The following is a 21,793-nucleotide window of genomic DNA, read 5'->3' as shown; positions in this document are numbered from 1 at the left end:
GCACATACTGCATTGGTACCGTATTTAAAGCCTCCGTAACTCCAAAGCCAGTGTTCTTCGTTATACCTCAGGAGTGATTAGGGCCAAAGACTTCTGGGTATTTTCAATAGTAGGCTACCTGTTCAGAAGTCTCTGCATGCACAAGCTGTGATGTCAGGGTCGATGAGCCTGAGGGCAGATTGTCAGGCTCAGCAGTACACATTCGTGCTCTGTGTGGAGCTGTGTGGTGAGTGAGGGCACTGTGGTGACCATTGAGCAGACAGCTTGCCACTTTCTCCCCAAAATTCATGGTACTGCACACTGTCCATTTCGATGGTATCAGTTAGAATTAAGTGAATAGATGAATTACACACCATGCTGCATTGCGTGGCCCCCAGACAGCCATGCCGACGGCTGTTGGAGTGTCTAGGAGGGCAGAGATGGTTACCTGTAGCTGGCAACAGTAAATGTTCAGATACCCATGTGTGGAATGAATGAAAGCGTAAAAGCTGGCATCTGTCTTGTTCTTACTGTGTTTAGTTTGTTTCTTTTGTGGTTTTATCATTTATTACATATCACACTGTTGAGTGAAAAGCCTTGCAGATATCGTTTAGTCCCTTTGATCTTTAATGCAGATGTCCTATCTCTGCCTCTGAGATGAGGAAAAGGAGACTCAGAGGGGCTGAGTGACTTAGCAGCTGCCGTGAAACACTTGCTCTTGGATTTGCATGAGAGCTGTAGAGGAGTTGAGTGCCATCAACACTGTGGCCACCGACAGTAGTGTAGAGGAGTTCCACTGAAGATCCAAATCTTTTGGCAGAAGGCAGATGAAAGCTACACAAGAGAAAGACGGGTGGGTGCTCACAGTCACGACAGCAAGCTGCTTTAAAGTAGCTCTTCCTTCCCTTTCTAAGGGGTGTAAAAATGCCCGAATGTCCAAACCAAGAGGAAAAGAGAAATTGCTCACTCTTGAGAAGTGGGTCTCAGATTACAACCTGAGTTCTCGGGGCAGGGGAAATGATGTTCCATCCTAACAGCAAAGAGCAGGAATGTTCCTCCAGATCTTCAAGTAATGAGTGACTGTTGTATCTTGTCCTGTTTCTTAACCACATATTCCATTCGGGAATGATGGGTCCTACGGCAGGTAGTTGTAAAAATTTGTCCCAACCAAAAAGCTGTAGTTTAGCTCAGGTTTTTGTTTCTTTGTCTTTAAAAAAAATTACTCACTTTACATCCCAGTCATCGCCTCCTCCCTCCTCTCCTCCCAGGCCCCATCCTCCCTCCCTGTCTCCCCTGTCCCCGCTCCCCTATTCCTCAGAGAAGGGGAGCTCCCCTACCCGTCCATCTCAGCATCTCAGGTCACATCAGGATTGAAGGCATCTCCTTCCCCTGTGGCCTGGCAAGGTAGTCCTGCCAGGGAAAAGTGATCGAAAAGCAGGCAACACACGCCCAAGAGTGCTCTGGGTCTCTTCTCAATGCCTAAACCAGGAAGCACATACTGCTTGATAAAGGACACTGTTGTTTGGTGGTAATTCGATAGTGGTGGTCAGGAGCCTCAGCTCTAAGCACATGAAGCTTCGATTCACACCCAAGGACTGCAGCAGTGAGCAAAGCTGGAGACAGCAGGCCATCTGCCTTCTTCCAGGACAGCTCAGTGTCTCTAAGGGAGCTGTCTTCATGTGGCCATGCTGTGGTGAATTCCTGTGACAGTGTCTCCTGTTTCCATGGACCCTGACCTTCTGTTTTTGTAGTAAACGAATAGGATTAAAACTTGGCAGGGAGAGACTAGTATTCGTTTGAAACACCTGTAGCTCTGGGACCAGGAAGCTGTCAGGCTTTGTTTTGTAATTGTGTATTCTTCCTCCATATGTCCTGTTTGGAAATAAGTCTGTGTCTGTTGGCAGCAATGATGGCCACTGCGCATGGGGTGTAGAATTCACATCTAGCCAGAGACACTCAACATACAAGTGTCTCAGAGTTTGGAGATCAATTGTTTGCCTCCAGGCCAAGGTGGTCAGCTCTGGGTCATGTCTATCTCGACTAGTGGTTCTCAACCTTCCTAATGCTCTGACCCTTTAACACAGCTCCTCATGTTGTGGTGAGCCCCCACCCCCACCATACAATTATTTCCTTGATACCTCATAATTGTAATTTTGTTACTGTTATGAATCTTAATGTATACATTAAGTGACTCCTGTGAGAAGGTCATTTGGCCCCACAAGGGTTGTGACCCACGAGTTGAGAACCACTGATCAAGACAGAGCTGATTTTCCAGTGCCCTTCTAGGCCTTCTGTCTGGGACTGACAAGCATTGAGTCGGGGCCTGGGTATGGGCCTCTTCTCAAGGCTTGTTCCTGTCCCTTTTGACAGAGGAAGGAAGGAAATTCAGCTGTTGCCATGAGAATGCTTACTGATCTGATGTGTTCCCGATGGCTGTTCTTTTATCTGTATACATGGTAGCTTAAGGAATGTCAGGAGAACAATACTCCTGCTCAAAAACAATAAAGGACAAAGCAGAGAGATGGCTTCAATGCATTTCTTCCCCAAATCAGCCTTCTGTCCCTATACAAACACCCTACTTGCTGAGATAGCATGTATTTTCTTCAGCATGAAGGACAGTAGGAAAGCATGCTGGTTAAGGTCATCTGGACCATCTGGGACACATCCTGGCTTGTTTCTATATGGCTCCTGGCAAATTATTTAACATCAATGTGCCACAGTGTTCTCTCTTGTAAACTGGGATGATGGCATCTACTCTAAATAGTTGTTAAAAAAAAAAAAAGGTGAGATACTGCATGTAAGGTATCTGGTGCATAGAAACTTTAATAATAATTCCTGCTTGGAAACCCTAAGAACAGTAATCCTATTTCATGAGTATATAGGTAGCATATTTATGCGTGTATATATAGTATACATATTTAAAATAATGCTACAAAACAGGAACCTATATTATGGAATGAAAGTAAAAACTCTGCAGTACCATTCAGTGTGTATAACAGTAGGAATAAGGAAGTCAGTAGCAAGACTTAGAGTTGAGCTGTACTGTTCCTGGATAGCTAACAGATCTACAAAGCTCATCTGTTTCCAGTTTCCAGGTCTCAGACATGTGACAAGTAGAGGTTTCCAATAAGTCATGTGACTGACCTGTTTCTTCCCAGGAGTGGTTGGTAGTAATACCTGCAGATATCACCTCGGGCATTTCAAGGGCAGGACGTAGACAAGGGTCTTATGATCAGTGCTAGGTAGGATAGTAGTCTTGACCAATTTCTCAAGTAGGCTCTCCCCAATGACAAAAGAACTCCTGGCTTGTTATTGCTTGGTTGGGGTGACTGGACCAGATGAACTTTCCTACCATCCTGTGGGTCAGAGATGGCAGTTACACAGCCTGTTGGAGTTATTACCAGCCCAGAACTGGAAGATCAGAAGGTGGGGCCTTCCAGCTCAACTCTCCCAGCTCCTGATAAAGCTCTTATGTTTGGGTTTGTGTCAGCTCCTGGAGATGTGGATACTACTGAATGACATTACACCCTTAAAGTGAGGCTTAGCTCCCCAAACTTACAGTAGATACTCACATCCTGGCTCTGCTCAACTTGGTGAGAGTTTTGTGTCTTAACTATGAGAAGTCATATATACTGTATCTAGGCACTGGAGAATGAGGGCAGTGCATGGGAGATGTGATGTGGGGACATCTGGTTTACCTTAGAGGGGCTGATATGGTGAACATCATGATGACGATATACTTTATACAACCCCATCTAATGATGCCAAGGCTTGGGCATGTGAAATGGACCCAATCTTTTGCAGGGGCCAATTGGGCAGTTGTACTCCATAGCCAGGTCTCTGTGGGTTCTATGTTCTTTGGCCTAATAGTGAAAAAAAGAACCAGTTTTCTACAAGTGCTTAGATGAGTGTTTCTCAGGTTATAACTACAGTTTGAGGGTTTCTCTAGATTTCAAGAGACTGTGACCTGTGGAGTGCTTCCTTTTGCTGAATTAGTATCACAAAAACTGAGTAAGAGAGACTCATCACTTCCAACCCACTGTTTTCAGCCTGATTACTCCTTCCTCTCATTGCTGGGTCCTGAGGACCTCTAATTTTCCTAAATCTGCTTGGTGCTTCCTGACCAAGATAGTCCTTGACCAAGTAGGTTGTGGTGTTTTATGTACTTATAACTGCCCAGAGGGATGTCATGATGATTCACAACATATTAAAACCCTAAACTTCTCTGTAGTTGAAAGCAACAACAAAAATCTCCCTGGTTTATATTCATCTTAATCACTGTTTCTTGAAAGTGTTTGATCACAACCCTCCCTTTTCTCTATGACTACCTTATATAATCCTGCTGGGTATGAGTACCCACTAAGGCAAGGTTTAAAACATTGACTGTTTCCTCTTATGATACAGAGTTGAAAGAGTGAACTCTAGACCCCAGATTCAGTACCTATAAAGAAAAGGGTGTGACACATTTGACAAATATGCTATACAAAGTTAATATATAGTCTCAGACTACATATTAGTCTGAGAAAAATCAACAGAAGACTCCTGCAAAAATATATTACTGAAAAATATATTACTGTGAAAAGACTAAGGTTGATGCATAAAGAATTCTGCAATCAAACAAGAAAAAGAATCACCTGAAAGAATGGGGAAAAGATATGAACAAGCAAGTTAGTAAATATGGATATTCATTAAGTGTAGAGTAGATGGCTGCAGCGATAGCAACCAAAGGCGTCCAAAATTACAGTGGCGAGTTGTTCATCACACTGACAAAAAATTAAAAAGATTGCATAGTCAGTGTTATCAAGGACTTGGGGGAAGTGGAGATGCAGTAAAGAGAAATTGCTTACTACCTCTTTCAAGATCATTCAGCAAGATGTAAAAAAATATATATGTATATATATATACATATATATATATATATGCACTAATTTGTCTTCAAGCAATCTGTTCTATAGAGATCCTTACAGGGTTGTGTATATATTTTTTAAATATGAACTGTCTCCTGGGTGTTTTTTATAATTAGGAAAAAGGAAATAACCAAAGGCTCATGAGCAGCAGGAGGTGAAGCAGACATGGTGAACCCACCGGGCATTGCTGAATGGGGGTCAAAAATTAGAAGAATGTACCCCAAGGGACAGAATACTAAGGCTCTAGCAGAAAATACTTAACTGCAAAACCAAGTTGAATTGAATCTTTACACATGTATGGTACAAACACACACATGTCCATATACATATATGTTTAAGTAGTGCAGAAAAAAAATTTTCTGGGACATTAAGAGTGTTTTCTTCTGCGGCATCAAGGCCAAAGCTGAGATGAAGATAAGGGATTTGAGGGGCATTTTTCACCCTTATTTTGTGTGATTTTTTTGTACCATAAGTATGTAGTGCTGACATATAGAAGTCATAATCATGGAACGGATGAAGGGCTGGAGAAGGGCTCTTGTGTGACTGAGGTGACCATGCTGTTGTGTGACTGAGGTGACCATGCTGCTCAGGGGGGTCCCAGGAGTGGCTCAGAGAGCAGCTGCCTGAATCTAAACCCTGACTTCACAGTTCTAAACTCTGTAACCTGCAGCATGTTACTGAATCCTGATGCAATTGGGTATCCTTGTCTTTAAAATCCCAAATCCCCTGCAGGACTGTGATGAAGAAGATAATATGTTTACAGTGGTCAGGATAGTATCTGCCCCATTATACATTTTCAGAGAAAAGTCAGTCATTATTTAAGAAGCTCATTTGTATATGGCTAAGAGTAAGAAATTTTTTAAATCATATTTTTATTTGTGTGTGTGTGTGTGTGTGTGTGTGTGTGTGTGTGTGTGTGTGTGTGAGAGTGTGTGTGTATGCCATGGCACAAGCATGGGTGTCAGAGGACAACTTATGGGCATCAGTTCCTTCCTCCCACCATGGAGAGCTGTGGGATGGAAGTCAGTTAGGAGGCAAGGTGGTGTACCTTCTCAACCATCTCCCCTCCTCCATCTCAAAGTATTCTTGAAAAAAGTAATTTTCACTATGTTTATTCTAGACTGATTGCTCAAGAGTGATACGTGTTGCTACTATGGAGAACATGGAGGAAACAAAATAAAAACATACACTTCCACTAGACCCTTAGTCACTATATTCCCTCCGTGTGACTTATGGCTCCTGCTAAAATTGTAGTTTGCCTGCTGCTAAGCAAACTGTATTTTTTTCCAGGGGGCAGGGAGTGGTTCATACCTCCAGATAAAGAGAGGAAAAAGAAAATCTATCTTACTGCTCAGCTTTCTTAGCTCAGTCACTGAGACAAAACATACTATTATTGACATGTACACTATTTTCTGTCCACTATAGTGACCACAGAGAGAAAATATAAATAAATCTGTTCAGATCACCCTAGCCACCAGCACTGTGTAATAATAGAGGTACCTATTATTAAGCACCCCAAATATGCTTCAAGCCCTGTGTTGATGGCTCACATATATGTACGTATCTGTGGGGGCTGTCTTATTTGATACAGTGGGCACAGCACGTGGTACCATTCTGTGGGCAGGTGGCAAGAAAGCTAGCTAATTGTGACTCTGTGAATGAGCCAATGAATGTGATTTATCAATGGCTTCTTCTCCAAGTTCCTGCTTGAGTCCTTACCTTGACCTTCAACAATACACTGAAACTTGAAAGGTGACATCAACCCTTTAACTCATTTTTGGTTGGTGTTTTATCACTAGAATAGAGTGTCTCAATACTTGCTGGTTGGCTACACAGTGAGAATCCGGAATCTCTTTGTTTCCATATCCTCAGAGCGAGGGCAGGTATGTGCTGCCTCGCCTGGCTTTCACACAGGGTTGTCAGGGACCTGAACTCAGGTCCTTATATTTGTGTAGCCGGCTGTTGATTGGCTGAGCCATCCTCCCTGATGTTTTTCAGGCTCCCCCTGGAGGCTTGACTGATTATGGCAGTGTCTGGGATGCAGGGTCATCGCCTGATCTGTCACATGGTGTCTGCTCCACCAGCACAGACGTGCTGGATGTGAGGCACCACTTATATATATTTCATGTTCCCCCCAGGTGGCAGCTTTGAAGTACATCCCATCCGTGCTTCATGATGTGGAAACAGTCTTTGATGCAAAGTTGCTCAGGTAAGAGCCTGTGAAGTTCTCTCCCCCCAGCTCTGCTGTCACACCAGGGACCGGGGTGAAAAAACAAAACAAAACAAGGCCCTCCTGGGGTTCCACACAGACTCTCAACTTCAGATCAGGGAGGGAACACAGGAGGAGCCTTGTTCAGGGGCCTTAGGGTGAAAGGTTTTGGTTCCATTGTGCGACGCTTCGATAATAACCTGTATGTAATGAAAGCATCATTCTTTGCTGAGGATACAGAGTGTGAGCGGAACATGTGGGTTCGTTTGAGGCAGAGCACTCCACATCGCCGGGGCCTGGGTGCTGTTTGTTTTAGGTTCCAACATTTGCTTGGCAAATCCTGTAGCTGCAAATTGGAAAGAGATCACTGAGACTGGCTCTGTTTTGCTCTCTCCTTTTTAGCTCCATCCATGTCCTGGATGAGCAAATGGTCTTAATGAGATTACGCCGTGGGAATGGGCCATCTGAGCCTGACCCATACCTTTTGCTTTTCCTCAACTCCACTACCGTTCCCAGATAACAGAAAAGATGATTAAAAAACACTTTTTATAGGAAATCCATTCAGATTTAAAAGCATTCCTGTATTGCCTTCCTGCATGCAGTTTACTACCATCGCTGTAACAAATGATGGAGATTGAGAAAGCACCATAGCTGCTGTTCTTTGGATTGCACGCAGGCCCTGGCAGGGACAGCACCAGTAGGTGTGTTGCTGTCGTTTGCAAATTACCTTTTCCTTCTCCCTTTCCATGCAGTGTAGTCCTCCTTAATCTTTAGGCTTCAAGTGTTACCTGTTCAGGAAAACTACCTGTATCTATTGGAAGTAAATTCCTCCTATACATTCTTCTTACAGCCCTTGCCATTAACGTTTGACACGCTCGACACCCACTGTATCTATTGCCTTTTTAATTGGTTAACAGCCACCACCTCTGGCTCACTACATTCCCACTTCCCTAGGTATCGCCCATGGCACGCTATGTAAATGCTTCCTTAGTAGGGGGTGGATCAGTACACTGCGCTGATGGGAACATCAATGGGAGGAGGATGTTAAATCACTTTAGTGAGAAAGCTATCTCCTTTCTGATGCCCTGCACTTGTTCTAACCCCACAACTTTTTTTTTTTTTTTTTTTTTTTTGTAGCCTTCTAAAAAATACTAAGGACTCCCTTTTGGTCTTAAGATGTACTATAAAGGATGAACACATATAAGACATTTTAAAATAAAAATGACTTAGTGATGTAGCTTAGAAGCTGGTTGGCTAAAGTTTTTTTTTTTTTTCATAAGACAATACAGTAGTACAATCAGAATCTGGCATGCAATGCTTGTTTCTTTGTTTATCTTATCTGCATGACCTCAGGAAAGTTAGTTAGCCTTCCTGGCCTTGCCAGACTGATGTAATGTCCTCACCAGTAATCTTAGCACTTAGGCCAACAGAAGAGGATCAGGGGTTCAAAGCCAGCCTGCACTGCATGAAGAGAACCTGCCCCGGTATCCCCAAGGAGTAGATAGGTGAAATATAAACATTGCAATACTTTTCCCCTGACATCATAGCGTTAGAAGGGCTATGACACAGAGTGGATGGACGTGCAAAGCACACATGTGCTACATACGGTGTGCTCAAAGATATTGGCATTTTCAGATTTTCCACATCCGTTTGAATGCTTCTACAATCCAATGCTTACACCAGCATGCTCGCCGAAGGTTCACTTTGCAGCTAGTGCTTTGCCAGGACTTGGAAGTGCATGGAAGACATGGCAGTGCTAATTCTATCCCTAGAGCACTAACAGCCCAGGTTGGATCCTCGGGGGCCATGTGATGAGCGGTTTGGGTCTAACCTCTGCCAATTCCTGCTCTTCCTTTCCTCAGCCAGCTCCTGTATGAGTTCTACACCTGCATCCCTCCGGTGAAGCTGCAGAAGCAGAAGGTTCAGTCAATGAATGAGATCGTGCAGAGCAACCTCTTCAAAAAGCAGGGTGAGTGGGGCCTCCTGCTGGGAGGGGGCCTCTCTGGGAAGCCCGGAGTAAGAAAGCTAAACTGTCAGGCGCATTAGAGTGCCCCTTTGTTAGCAGTGCTCTTCCTCCACAAGTGTAAAAAGCAGCGAAGAGGAGTTTAGATATCCGAATCTGCATTGAGTTTAAGAAAAGCTCAAGCTGCATTGTTCATTTCTCTTGAGACAGTTTAATGAGTTGAGAAGTTCGGCATCATCTGCCGAGTGCCGGTTCTCCCTGCATCATCTGTTACTGCTGTCTTTCACTGGGAGGGAGGTGGGCAAAGTTTCTTTAAATAGAAAGAACCTTTAGCTGAGCAGTTCTCCAGATCTTGAGTGTGTCAGAATAAACAGGAGAGCTTGTTGAAATGCAAATTTCTGGGCCCATCTCAGTAAGTCTGATTAAGTAGGAATTAGCAGCATTTTTGAGCTTTTAGAAGAAGTGCAAATTATTCCTGAATAGGTAATACACTGACATGATCAACAGTGAAGCATGGAAGATGCCACTTAAAAAATGGCTCCTCAGACCCTGGACAGTTTCCTTTTGGAGGCAGTGCTATAGATTCCAGCTTCTGGTATTTTCCATAGATGTAGAACGAAATCCATCTGCACACACACTCTCTCCCTCCTCTTAACTCTCCCTCGAGTGACTGTGTCTCATGTAACTGTCCTTTGCCCTTTTTTTGTTTAATGATAATTTTTGGAGATGAAGGAATGAGAGAAGATTTGGGTAGAGTGGTGGTCAGTGATTTTGTTCCCCCACGTTCCCTAATGATTACTGTAAAGAAACATGGCTCCCTGTTTTGTAGTCAGTGAACCAGGTGGTCCAAAGCTCTTTCCGGAGACGAGAGTGTGGGGTTTAGATGTTCACATTCGTCCTCCACATTTTCCCCAGCAGCTTTGCATTTCTCCATTACACCAAACCAATCATGTATTTGCTCCACATACATTATTTGTCTATCTAGAAACTCTGCATTTCTTCACTTTTTCCATGAGAAAACAAAACAAAGCAACAAAAACAAATCTTTCCGAGGTCAGAGGTCAGCATTGTTTTCTATGCCCTAAGACCTTTCTGCGTTTAAATTCCTCTCTTTGCACAGATATCAATTCTAAAACCAGAAGCAAACTGTGAAAGAGACAGGAGGTCTTAGAGTACAGGGGATCAGCTGTTACCCAACTGGAATTTATTTAGGCAGCAAAGCTTGAATATTTATGCAAATTACCTCATAATCACAGAAATATGCAGGAACTGCTTCACTTGAAAGGTGATTTCCTCCCTCCTCCCAATGGCTGGTTAACATGGCACGTGCACAATTGTAATCTGAAACACCTGCCTGGTGTTAAGGAAAGATTGGGGGGGGGGGGGTAAGCACACTCACGTGTGTTGCTTCCTGACATTTAGACAGACGTGTGGCCACAGAGTAAATCAAGACATACATAGTTTACGCAGTGGAGGGGGATGGATTCTCATAGTTGTGTTTCTTAGGTCACTGGCTTTTCAAAAGGAGACCCCAGTGTTTTTAAAGGCTCTAGCGCCATATCCAAATGTGTTGCTTGTCCTCACTCTGATGGTTTTGAGACTTAGCTAAGCTTACCTCCTATCCTGGCAGCCCTTAGCAGGACTTTGGAGGGTGTCATTATAGAGAGGACTTGAATTGAGACTGAGAGACATGGCCAGAACAGTACATAGATGACTCTGCGCAGGCAGTAGAAAGTGGGCTGCTTGGCTCTTCTGTGCTGCTCAGAGCTTCCATCACTGTCTGCAGCCAGGCTCAGCCCAGAGGACAGATGGAGTGCTAGGAAGGACCTAAGCTGGCCACGTGGCATCATCAATTGTAGCCTTATGGAAGGAGGCTAATTCCTTTATGGGAGCCCCATCTCCTGGACCAGGAGGGGGGCCCTAAGGGTTCACAGAATCACAAGGCAGCCTAGATAGCTCCTGCTCAACTATCCTGCTGTGTATTTAAAGTTTAGATTCAGTACGAGCGCTCTGATTAATGCCAACTGACAGAAGGCCAGCCCTGGAGTTGCACACAGTCACAAAAGAGTTACGAAAGAGATACAAAAGTCTTACCTTCAAAAACAAAGTGTCTTTTTAGGGGGTCCATTTTCCAGAGTATGCAAAGAATGATTTAGTTCTTCCACCCTTGCCTCACAAATGAAAACCATTGGGCTCTAAACCAGGCTTCCTGGTAATGCTCTCCTAGGATGCATTGGCTAAGTGAATCCTCTTAACAACAACAACAAAAAAAAGCCAGGAAGGGAGCTTCCCCTCCCGAGCTTCTCATGTTCTCAAGTTCAAAATGAAACTCGTCTGAATTCACAGGGACGTCCTGGGGTCCGTTGCTCTTGGGTGAGCATCTCTCTTTCAACCTCTGCATAAGGCGAGTTTGATTTTTCTGTCTTTTGAGCTGTAATGAAATCCCTGTTATTCAGCCTGCAGAGTGTCCTGTGCCTCGGGATGTGATTTGCTTTGAGCTTCACTCATTTAGCTGCCAGATGTACAAAATTGCCTGGAGTATTGTCAAAGGCATTAGCCTGTACCTGCGGTCTGGAACATTTGTATCGCCACCAAGGAGAGGAGCTGGAAGACTTTTAAGCCCTTTGCTGAGCTTTTGACATATCGCTGTATTGGATCCCGTGGCGAAATGGTAGAATGTAGGGTGGATGGCCCTGGTCCATGAGTCACATTAGACCACAGTTTTATTCCTGGATCAGCCTCTTATCAGCTGTGTGACTATGGGTGATTTTCTTAGCCTCTCTGGCCCTCAGTAAGCGTATCTGTGAATTGTGAATAGTCAAAATAGTGCGCTGTCTCAAAAATTTGTCTTGTAAGGTACTGACGTGGACAAGCCATTTAAAGGACTCAGTGTGGGGTCACATTGAACAAGGTGGGTTGAAGTTGTGCAGTTTTCCTTCTCCTAGCACTTTCCCAACTTCTGCCCTGACTTTCAGATTTTTTGCAATAAGGACATCTCTTTGCCTTTGATACTTGCCAAGACTCCCAGTTCCCTAACGCTTCCTGTTTCTCAAGAAACACAAGACTTAGTGACCAGAAGCCCTGGATTTGTATGTTATCTCCATTTTCAATTTGAAACCCTGTGCGCCCGCCCCCCTATTTTTTATTGTTTTCCTGGAGTAGTTTTACAAAAGGCCCCTGTGCTGTGCACATAGGAAGGCCGAGTCTTGGAACCTCAGACTCGTTGTCCAAACTTCTCTATTTTTTTTTCTTGCCTCACATGATGGAGCCACATAGTTGGGATACTTGGCAGCCATCCTCTCTGGCTTACCACACAGAACTCTGCCCTTTTAAAACATGCATCAATTGTACAAAATAATAGGCTTCGTCACAACATTTTCATACCTGAATATAATATTCTTAGATCATATTCATATCCCCCACTGCTCTCTCTTGTCCCTCAAGTTTCCTTTAAAGTATACACAGGGGATCCCTCCACTTTGTCCTATGGAGATCTTTAATCTCCATTGGTATCAATTTACTTGACCTATGTCCTTGAGAAATTCAATTTTTAGTGGACTTAATCTCCTCATCTGTAAAGCAGGACTGCTCTCCTAGGCCTTACGGAGTTCTTGTACAGATTACGTGGCATCATGTGGTTGTTACCCTGGGCATGGTGAGTGTGAGTCCTGTAGCTATGGCCCACCGTGCATGGCTGTCCCCCGTTAGTGGCTGTACTGAAGCAGGAGAATCCAGGCTACTGAGCTGGATCTGCTTCAGCACAAACTCAGACTTGCCTGGGGGTGTGAGGGGAGGAGAAGTGGTCAGATCCACCTGGACAGCTCGCAAGGGCCTGTGGGAAAGCTAGCCATCTGTGCCCATGGAGCAGCTCTGTCTGTGCAGAGCTAACCTCTCAGGCAGGCTGCCATTCTGTCTGAGGCCATCATGTGCCCCATCTGGTGGGTGTAAGCTCTCTGAGTATCCAGGATGCTCGTGTCCCCAAATCAGAGGAGGGAGTGGGAAGGAGCAGGAGTTGAGAGCTCTTCTACCATCTAGCCTCAGCCTTTAGATCTTTTCACTGGGAACTTTCTGGAAAGGCAGAATGGAGATTGTCCACTATGGAACAATTGCCTTTGAGTCCCATCCCTGTCGTTTTCCAAGTGTCTAGGGCTTCTGTGTACTCAAGTGACAATGCACACTGGCCAAGCAACTGTTGGGAGAGATAGGGAAGAAGCAGGAACATTTGTACCCAACACCATAGGCAAATCCTTTTATTCTTTCTTTCTCTTTCTTTCTTTCTTTTTTCTTTCTTTCTCTCTCTCTTCTCTTTCTTTCTTTCTTTCTTTCTTTCTTTCTTTCTTTCTTTCTTTCATTCAAGACATGGTTTCTCTGTGTAGCTCAGGCTATCCTGGAACTCTCTGTGTAGCCCAGGCTGGCCTCAAACCCAAGGGACCCTACGGCCCCTGCACTTTAGAGCTGGATTCAAGGTGTGCAGCACCACCCACCGCCAGGTCACAGGCATCTTCTAGCCAGCACAGCCCTGTAGCTTTGGCAGAGCAGAAGGTCTCTTACTCATCTTTTCACAACTTTCTTGCTGAACTCAGAGCACCTCCGTGTCTCTTGTTTCATGTATGAAAGACGTAGCTCTGAATGTCACTGAGCATAAGGATGTGGATCTAGGACACCCTTGTCTCCTATCTGCCGCCTCTCTGAGTTTTAGTTTCCTCAGTGACAGAACCACACAAATATATATGTGAAACAATGACCAGAAAGCCTAAGACGGGCTGGCTGTGTCTGTTGTATAATTGCAAAAAAAAATCCTAGCATAATACCACCACCACCACCATCCTGCTGGAGAGGCCTATTAATCAAATGCCAGTTGTGGAGGCTGGAGGGAGGGATAGGTCATGAGTCAACCATGCTTACTGCTCTTCCAGAGGACCCAGGTTTGGTTCCCAACATCTATATCAGATAACTCACCACCAACTATAACCCCAGTTCCAGGGAGCGCAATGTCTCTGGCCTCCACAGGTGCCTGCACACATGTGGTGCGCATAAATCCATCCAGGTACACACATACATTAAAAAAAAAATCTTTTTTTTTTAAAGTCAGCTATGCATTAGGTACTGCTTAGAACAGAACCACCTATCATATTCTTATGCCTTGATTTATACATTATCATCCTTATCTTGCATTTGGGATAACTGAAGCCTAGAAAGTCAGGACATTTTTATGACAACAAGACAAAAAGATACACAATATATTGGTGTTTTAGGGTGTTTAGCTATGAGGTTCTGGGATAACAAATCTCCCAGATCCAGAGGGTTGAACACTGTGACGTTGTATCTGTCTTTGACGGAGGTTATAGGCTTTTTGTCCCCATGGAAGTTAAGTCAGTTGGTACCTGATGCTTCACAGCAGGAAGGACAACAGAGGGACAGAGCAGAGTGGACCTTACCTATCTCAGCCTGCAGTGGCATCTGCCCACTCCACCCTCAGTTGCCTGCCTTGGAGGGAGCCAGGGATGGGAAGGACACCCAAGGAGCCTTCTTTAAGATCATCTCTGCCTCTCACTGCTACTATGTTTTATAGCTGGATTCAGAACACAAATCATTTAAAAATCAAATCCACCTCCCCCGCCCCCACTTTACCATGTTTCTTTTAATAATTTATTCTGTTACAAGTTCCTCCTTTTTTCACTTGAAATCTCACCAATCCCCCTGAGGGAGTTTGATCTCTTCCACTGCCCCCCCCCCAGCCACCCTTGTTCCAGGTGCTGAACCTCTCACTTTGATAGATGGGGGGGGGGGGCAGTGGGTAGGAGTGAGCCTGCAGCTTAGCAGCAGCAGATAGTTTGAGGAGGATGCTGCCGTTAGGCTTGGTCAAGAGGGAAATGTGTGGGGGGGAGATCCCACCCCACAGCTAAGACAGGCTCTAGCTTTATGGCAGGCCTCCTTTCCCATCTGCCCTACACATACTTGCATATTTCTGCTCTTTGTGTACTGTCTGGAGATCTTCAGCCTTCCTATTCCCTCCTGTCATGGCTGGTATCCTCACTGTCTCTAACAAGTTCCCTGATGGCTCATGAAATTCAGTTTGGTCCCATTAAACACCTTCTCTATTCCTGCTGTAGGTCAAGTGTAGGACTGTGCTGGGGGTGGGGGGCAACTCTTACAATTCCGCAGTGTCCCCATGGCCCATGTGCATAGAAGATGAAACTGCTTGCTTTAATTTCTGTGGTTTTCATCTTCCTTTCGTCTTGTCTTTACTTTGCACAGTGGCAACTTAAAATTACAATTAGAGATGCCTTAAGGCTCTACGTTTAGCAGAGTAGTCCACTCCATCTCTCCCAAATGACATCTGAGCCATGCCACAGGTATTCATTAAGGACAGAGAACAAAGACTGCCTTTGGCATTTCCTTTAAAAATTATTTATAGCTCCTTGCCCCAAGAATTTTGCCTCAGAAGGGATTTTAGACGCACATGGCTGTGGCTCTCCATGCTAGGAGAAAGAGCAGCTGCTCTGCCCCTTCTGTCTCGTCTTCTTCCTGAGCTTTTTCCTCGGAGCTATACAAGTGGACCAGAGTTGAGGAGGAGGCTTGACGGTAGGAAGTTTAATATGCTCAGACATGCATCTTGGATTCAGAGAAAGCAAAATAAGGTGCTTAGATAAAAAAGCTTGTCTAAATGATAGCATCACGGACCCTATGCCAAACATGCAGGCTCTAGAGTCTACAGAGTAATTTGGGTGTGTGTGTGTGTGGTGTCAGTCCTCAAGGGGATTCTGATAGAAGGGACAAGGCCCTCTCCAGGGTGAAACACAGCTCCAGGAAGCTGAGAGGCAGAAGGAGTAGGCAGAGAAGCAGCTCCCACCAAGCAGAGCTTACCTGTGGCATTCAGCCTTTGGGCCTACTTCATGCGACTCAGTGCTGATGAAATGAAATCCCAAAGGAGAAGAATCTGTTTATCTCTTTATGTGCACTGTCCGCTTAAGGGCTGATGACACCAGCTCCTCAATGCTTGCTCCTGGGCCTTGCAGAAAAACACATCATGGTTCAATGGCTAGTATGCAAACCAAAACAACAACCAAAAAAAAAAAAAAAAAAAACCCAAAAAACAAACAAACAAACAGAGAAGTAAGTACCTCACTTGTGCCCAACTGGAAGAGTAGTGGTTCTTGATTCCTAATATACTTCATCATTGTTTCTGACAAGGTTTACCTTTATTGATCTACATTGCTGTGACCTGCACAGCTTAGAGATTGACCTACTGGGGGTGACGTGGAATGAAGAAAGGATAGATACATAGACACATGCACAGAAAAGCTGGGGTCTATTGCTGCACTCACTGATACCCACTAGCAGCCCAGAAACTCACTAGGTTTATTACAGACATCTGAGTCGAGTGTTGTACAACCAAGTGGTGTGCAATCCTCCACAAACAGTATGTTGTATAGACACATATGTTGTGTACAGCTCATGGAGGAGGGCAGGTCAGATAAGCACAGTACGAGGTCTCTGTAGGTGAGCTGCCTTCGGTTGTAAGCTTTGGTGTACATTTTCTGCACACACTGTCAGCAGCACCTGCAGATGAACCACGGGAAGGCTTTGGTGATTCCTTTGAGCCTGATTCAGAGAAAGCATTATCATTATTATGCGTTGGAGGTACCAGGTCCTAGATGTGGCCAAGCTCATATCAACAACACATTCACTCAAGACTTCACCTGCTTCCCACACTACATACTCAATTTATTCTCCTTACTAGCACAATGAGCACCCATCCATCCCATTCTCCGTGCGAAAACTAGAAAGTTAGCAGCTGCTTATCTATAACCCTGACCCTCCTTTTTATAGTGAGCAACCAGATTCTCAAATCTATCCGTCACCCTGTTTCTTCCCTTCTTACGCAATTGTACTGAGTCTGTATCTATTACTAGTGTTTTAGTTACTCAATTTTTGAACTCTTGGTAACTGGGAAACTTTTCCACTTAATACCCTCCTAAGATGCATCCATTTCATAGTCTGCCCAAATTTGTTGTTTTGATGATCTGCTGTGTGAGGAAATAAATTTATTCACTCATTCATTCCATTTAAGCATTGGGTTTTAAACCTTTGTTGCCATTTTTTTCTCTTGTAAGCTTTGCTGATATGAACAGTCTTAATAAACTGTTTTGTAAATACTAAAGTATGTCTTTGGGGATTATAATTACTGCATGATTCACTTGGTCTTAGGTATCTGAATATTTCACTTTAGCAGATGATGCTAAAACTATCTGTTAAGGTACCAATGTTTTCCCATCAGCAGCCCAGGAGACATCCTATGGATCCGTATATTCTTCTGTACATAGTATTATCCCATTTCTTAGTTTTTGCCTTAAAAATATGTCCTCATTCTCTCAATTTATGCTCTGCTGATCACAAGTGCTGCTAGCCATCTTTCCTGGTGTTTCTTTGCTACGTGTAATTTGTATGCCTATTTGCAAATTGTGTCCATTTTCTTATTGGATTAATTGTTGCATTATTAGTTATTTTTCTTTTTTTGCTGTGACCAGATACCTGACAAGAATCAACTTACGTGAGGGGAAGTTTATTCTGGCTTCCAGTTTGTGTGGCCACAGTCCAACATGGTAGCAAAGGGGTGAGTGGTAGGAGGGTGAAGTGTAGCTTATTACATTTCATCTGCAGTCAAGAGGCAGAGAATAGATTGAAAGAGATGCTGACCCCTAAAATCCCATTGTGATGGTAGGCACACAGGGAAATTGTGAAGTGGGTCATACAGGGGAAACAGCAGAGGAGGGAGTCACACAGGTAAGAGAGGAGCTTGCCACACAAAGAAACAAAGGAGGGAACTCAGTTATGATATGTAAATATGTTTTTGTTTTGATCACAAGCATGGGATTTTAGTTTGTGCTTTAGTATGTCCAGAGCGGATAATTGCCTCCTGAGGGGCGTGGTCTTTGCCAGGTGGTAATGGCCTGCCTCATGAGTGGCACAAAAATGGGCATGGTCTAGCACTCTAAGGGAGATAAATAGGAGAGCCCCAAGAGAAAAAGTGTGGTGTGTGGTGGTGGCATGTGGCATGTAACATGTAGCAGTAGGAGAGACCAGAGATGAACAGTGTGGTGGCTTAGAGATAGAAAGAAATGCAGCAGCTTGGAGGAGACCTCTTGTTGCCTTTGCAGTTGACAGAGATTGGCATTGCCCCCAGAGAACCCACTGACCCTAAACAGCTGGAAGATGTAAAGGGGTCTGTGCCCCTAACCTTCTTTCTTATACCCAGGATTAAGAGGTTGATGGAAGGGAGGTAGAGGCTTCAGTACCCCAACTGAAATTGAGTTTAAAAACGAGCATCAACCACCTAGTGACCCACATTCTCCAACAAGGTCCACAAACCTGTGTCTTCAAACCTATGGGTTTCGCATCCAAAGAAGCCTAAGATTTGTATTTCTCTTAGTGACCCTGGTATATTTTATATATTCTTCACAGTCTTTATTTCGCTGACCTATAAATATACTATTCCTAACCATTCTCTTCATTTTAAGGTACAGTTTTTGGAAGAGAAATTATTACTTCATCAATCATTTTAATAGCCAAATCTCTTTATTTCATGCTTCAGAAATCTTTCTCAATTACAAAGTCAAAAATATATTTGCATATATTTTATTAAGAGTTTTATAGTTTTCTTTATGACATGTAGATTCTTAACTCATCTGTGAATCTGGTCTTTTTTTCTTCTTGCCTATCCATGTTTCCCACTTTCTCCATTTGGGAAGACTCTGTTTTTATATGCTGAAGTACTTTTATGTTGGAGACCATTGCTCTACTTGAAAGCTGAGAGCAGGGTTTTCCATAGTGGGGACTTAATTCCCTGTCCACAGTATGCTAGCTGGCTGTATCCTTGGCACTATGATTGGTTGAGCACTAAGGGGTCAGAAAGGCCAGAATAAAGGGACAGTTTCTTCCCACTAAGACATCTCCATATTAGGCTGTGGAGTGATATGAGCATCGTGGGAATTATGTACCAAGATATAACACTTAACCTTCTGGAGGCTTAGACTTGCTTAAGTTATGAGAGAAATAATTTTCCTTATGCCAAAAAACTTGCTGGGGCCCATAGGGTCAGCTCCATAGAATTTCTTTACGCATCTCACAAAGACAACATTGAACTGGGAGTAAGGAAGCCTCTGTTGTGATAGCAACAATTTCATTAGCATCAGCAGCTGGGATTTACTAGTGCCTACTATGCAGCAGGCATTGTGTGCCGAGTCATATGTGTCAGCCCACTCAATAAGCTCTTGTGCAAGCTTCAGTAAATCATGTGACCCATTAAATGATGAGCTTTGACACAGTCTTCCAGAACAACTCCAATGATGAAAATCTATCTAAACTATCACCCTGTAACTCACAATAATATTCCCAAATTTCTTTCACCATTTAAGGCAAGGAATGGGACCATTTCATGGAACCTGCTTCAGCTGAAGAGAGATTACATAATGCCTTTAGTTCCCATAGCCCATCTCAGAACTCTGGAAAGGTTCAAAGGATTTAAGTATTAGAGCCAATTTTGTTTCTTCAAGAAAATGTCCTTGAGTTTTGAGGATTTAAGCTTCTCATCCAAATGTTTAAAGGCATCAAAGATCTTCAAATAGGGAGGCCATTTTGCCCATCTGCACTGCTGTTACAGAGCCACGTCCAGCTCCAGGCGCCCCATCCCTCTGCAGATCTGATAACTTTCCCTCCCATCTTTTCTTCCAATTTGTGACTGATTGCAGAGTCTCAGAGAGAAGCCTTCAGATCCAGAATCAGACAGGAGAGTGGTTTAATAAGCTGTAGAACAAATCCAGGAGACTTTTATAAAAGTGTCTTTTGGGGGAAAGGCGGGGGCTGAAGTTAAAAAAAACATATTGTAGCTAAACCAAAGGAAAAAAAAATCCCTCTTGAACTTACAAAAATACTTAGAATGGCCTATTCTAATGACACTATGAAGCACAATTAACTTAGGGAAGAAAAATATCCCAGGTCGTTTCTTTAATAGCAGTTCAGGCCAACACTTTGAGGCTGGTTATGTCTTTCTACACATCTAACCCAAGATTGTTTTCTAATGTTGAAGTGATTCTGTCAGTGGAAGTGTGATGTAGGAGATCACATGAATGCTCATGAGGTTTTGTGTTTACCCCAACATCCTGGTTTTGGTTTTCACTGTGAAGTTGTACTCATGAACAGTTTGAATTATACTTAGGCAGATAAGAACATTCTGAAACTTTTAGGTTGACTGTTAATGTTTGATTTTGCTATTTTTATCCCTGATATTTTCCTAAATAGAAGATTTCTTAAGACTACAGTATGACTGAATTGAAATCCAGCAGCTGATTCATTTGAGCTGAAGTAATATTTATTTAAAAGCCTGACTTTTTTTTAAATATGGGGAACATGCAAACATAATAGAAATACAGTGACAAATAATTTTATGGCTACCATTTATTTGACTATTACTTTGTGACATGGCCTGCATAAAGCGTTCCACACATCATCTCACTTAACACCTTCCATATCTCCCACAGTGTAGGTCTTATTACCACTGTACAGATGAAGAAGTGGAAAGTTAGAGAGCTTGCCAACAGTTACATGTCAACAAGGCAGGGTCAGCCTTCCTGTTGGCTTAGAAGACATGCCTGATCCTGGGTATATTTTATTTTTATTTATTTTCCTGGGCATATCTTCTAAACTGTCATGCTTTATGACATGTGGTCAAGAGCTTTCACCCCAGGAAGGTTACAGTGCCGGAGAAAAGATATGCCCCGAAGTCTCTTTAGACTTGTGCCGACCTAGGCCAGGCAAGCAGTGCAAATGGGCAAAAGGGCAGAGTCCTGTCTTGCTCATCATATAGACACTTTCAAACTCCCAATGAGTTAACAACACATTTTCTACCCACCTATTCAATTGGTGGGAAATAGGATTTTGTTCTTGTTGTTGCTGTTTACATTTTTCTTGAAGACAATGTACCATTTGGCCTTCCTTTGGTCCTTCCCTGTGTGTCACAAATGTCAGCACAAAGAGGAATATTTCTCTAAGGGAACAAGAGTAGAAATGATCAGTGATGCTTAGCTAAAGGAGAGTGATAGGGAGAGGTGAGAACAGGGGTGAGGAGAGCAGGGGCCAGTTAGTACCAGCTGCTTGTTGTGTTGTCTGACAACTTTTTGGAGAGTAGTTCCATGTGAGTTTTTATGGAAACCTGCTTATTTACTTTTTAAAAAAATTAATTAATGTATTTATTTTACATCTGGATCACAGCTTCTCCTCCCTCCTCCTTCCAGTCCCTTCCTCTCACCTCTTCTCCATCCTCTGGGCTGGCATCTGTGGTCTTTTAGAGACTACAGGACATCTACCCAGGCCTGACATGTCATGTGTAATTCTGATAGGTCTGCCTTTATATGCTACTTGGCCCTTGCAACTTTCAATATTCTTCCTATATTCTGTATAATTAGTGTTTTGATTATGATGTGATGGGAGGATTTTCTTTTCTGGTCCAATCTTTTTGGTGTTCTATAAGCTTCTTGTATGTTTATAGGCATCTCTTTCTTTAGGTAGGGGAAATTTTCATCTGATTTTGTTGAAAATATTTTCTGGACCTTTGAGGGAGGAATTATCTTTTTCTTCTATTTCTATTATTTTTAGGTTTTGTCTTTTCATAGTGTCCCAAATTTTCTGGATATTTTGTGTCAGAAACTTTTTAGATTTAACATTTTCTTTGACCAA

At 43.4% G+C, this 21,793-nt stretch overlaps 1 protein-coding gene across 1 annotated transcript in view; it reads left to right on the top strand.

Moving 5' to 3' along the window:
* The window catches only part of Dock2 (dedicator of cytokinesis 2), a 403,715-nt gene that overhangs the window by 112,817 nt on the left and 269,105 nt on the right, over positions 1-21,793 (top strand). Inside the window, exons 24-25 of the mRNA XM_051167750.1 lie at positions 7,025-7,095; positions 8,958-9,064. Of these exons, the coding sequence (XP_051023707.1) occupies positions 7,025-7,095; positions 8,958-9,064 (178 nt within the window). The remainder of the gene's footprint in view (positions 1-7,024; positions 7,096-8,957; positions 9,065-21,793) is intronic.

This window comes from Acomys russatus, chromosome 25 (genome assembly GCF_903995435.1).
Source record: "Acomys russatus chromosome 25, mAcoRus1.1, whole genome shotgun sequence".
Taxonomy (NCBI): Eukaryota; Metazoa; Chordata; class Mammalia; order Rodentia; family Muridae; genus Acomys; species Acomys russatus.
Note: the sequence above shows the minus strand (reverse complement) of the source record. Positions and strands in the feature narration are given on the sequence as shown.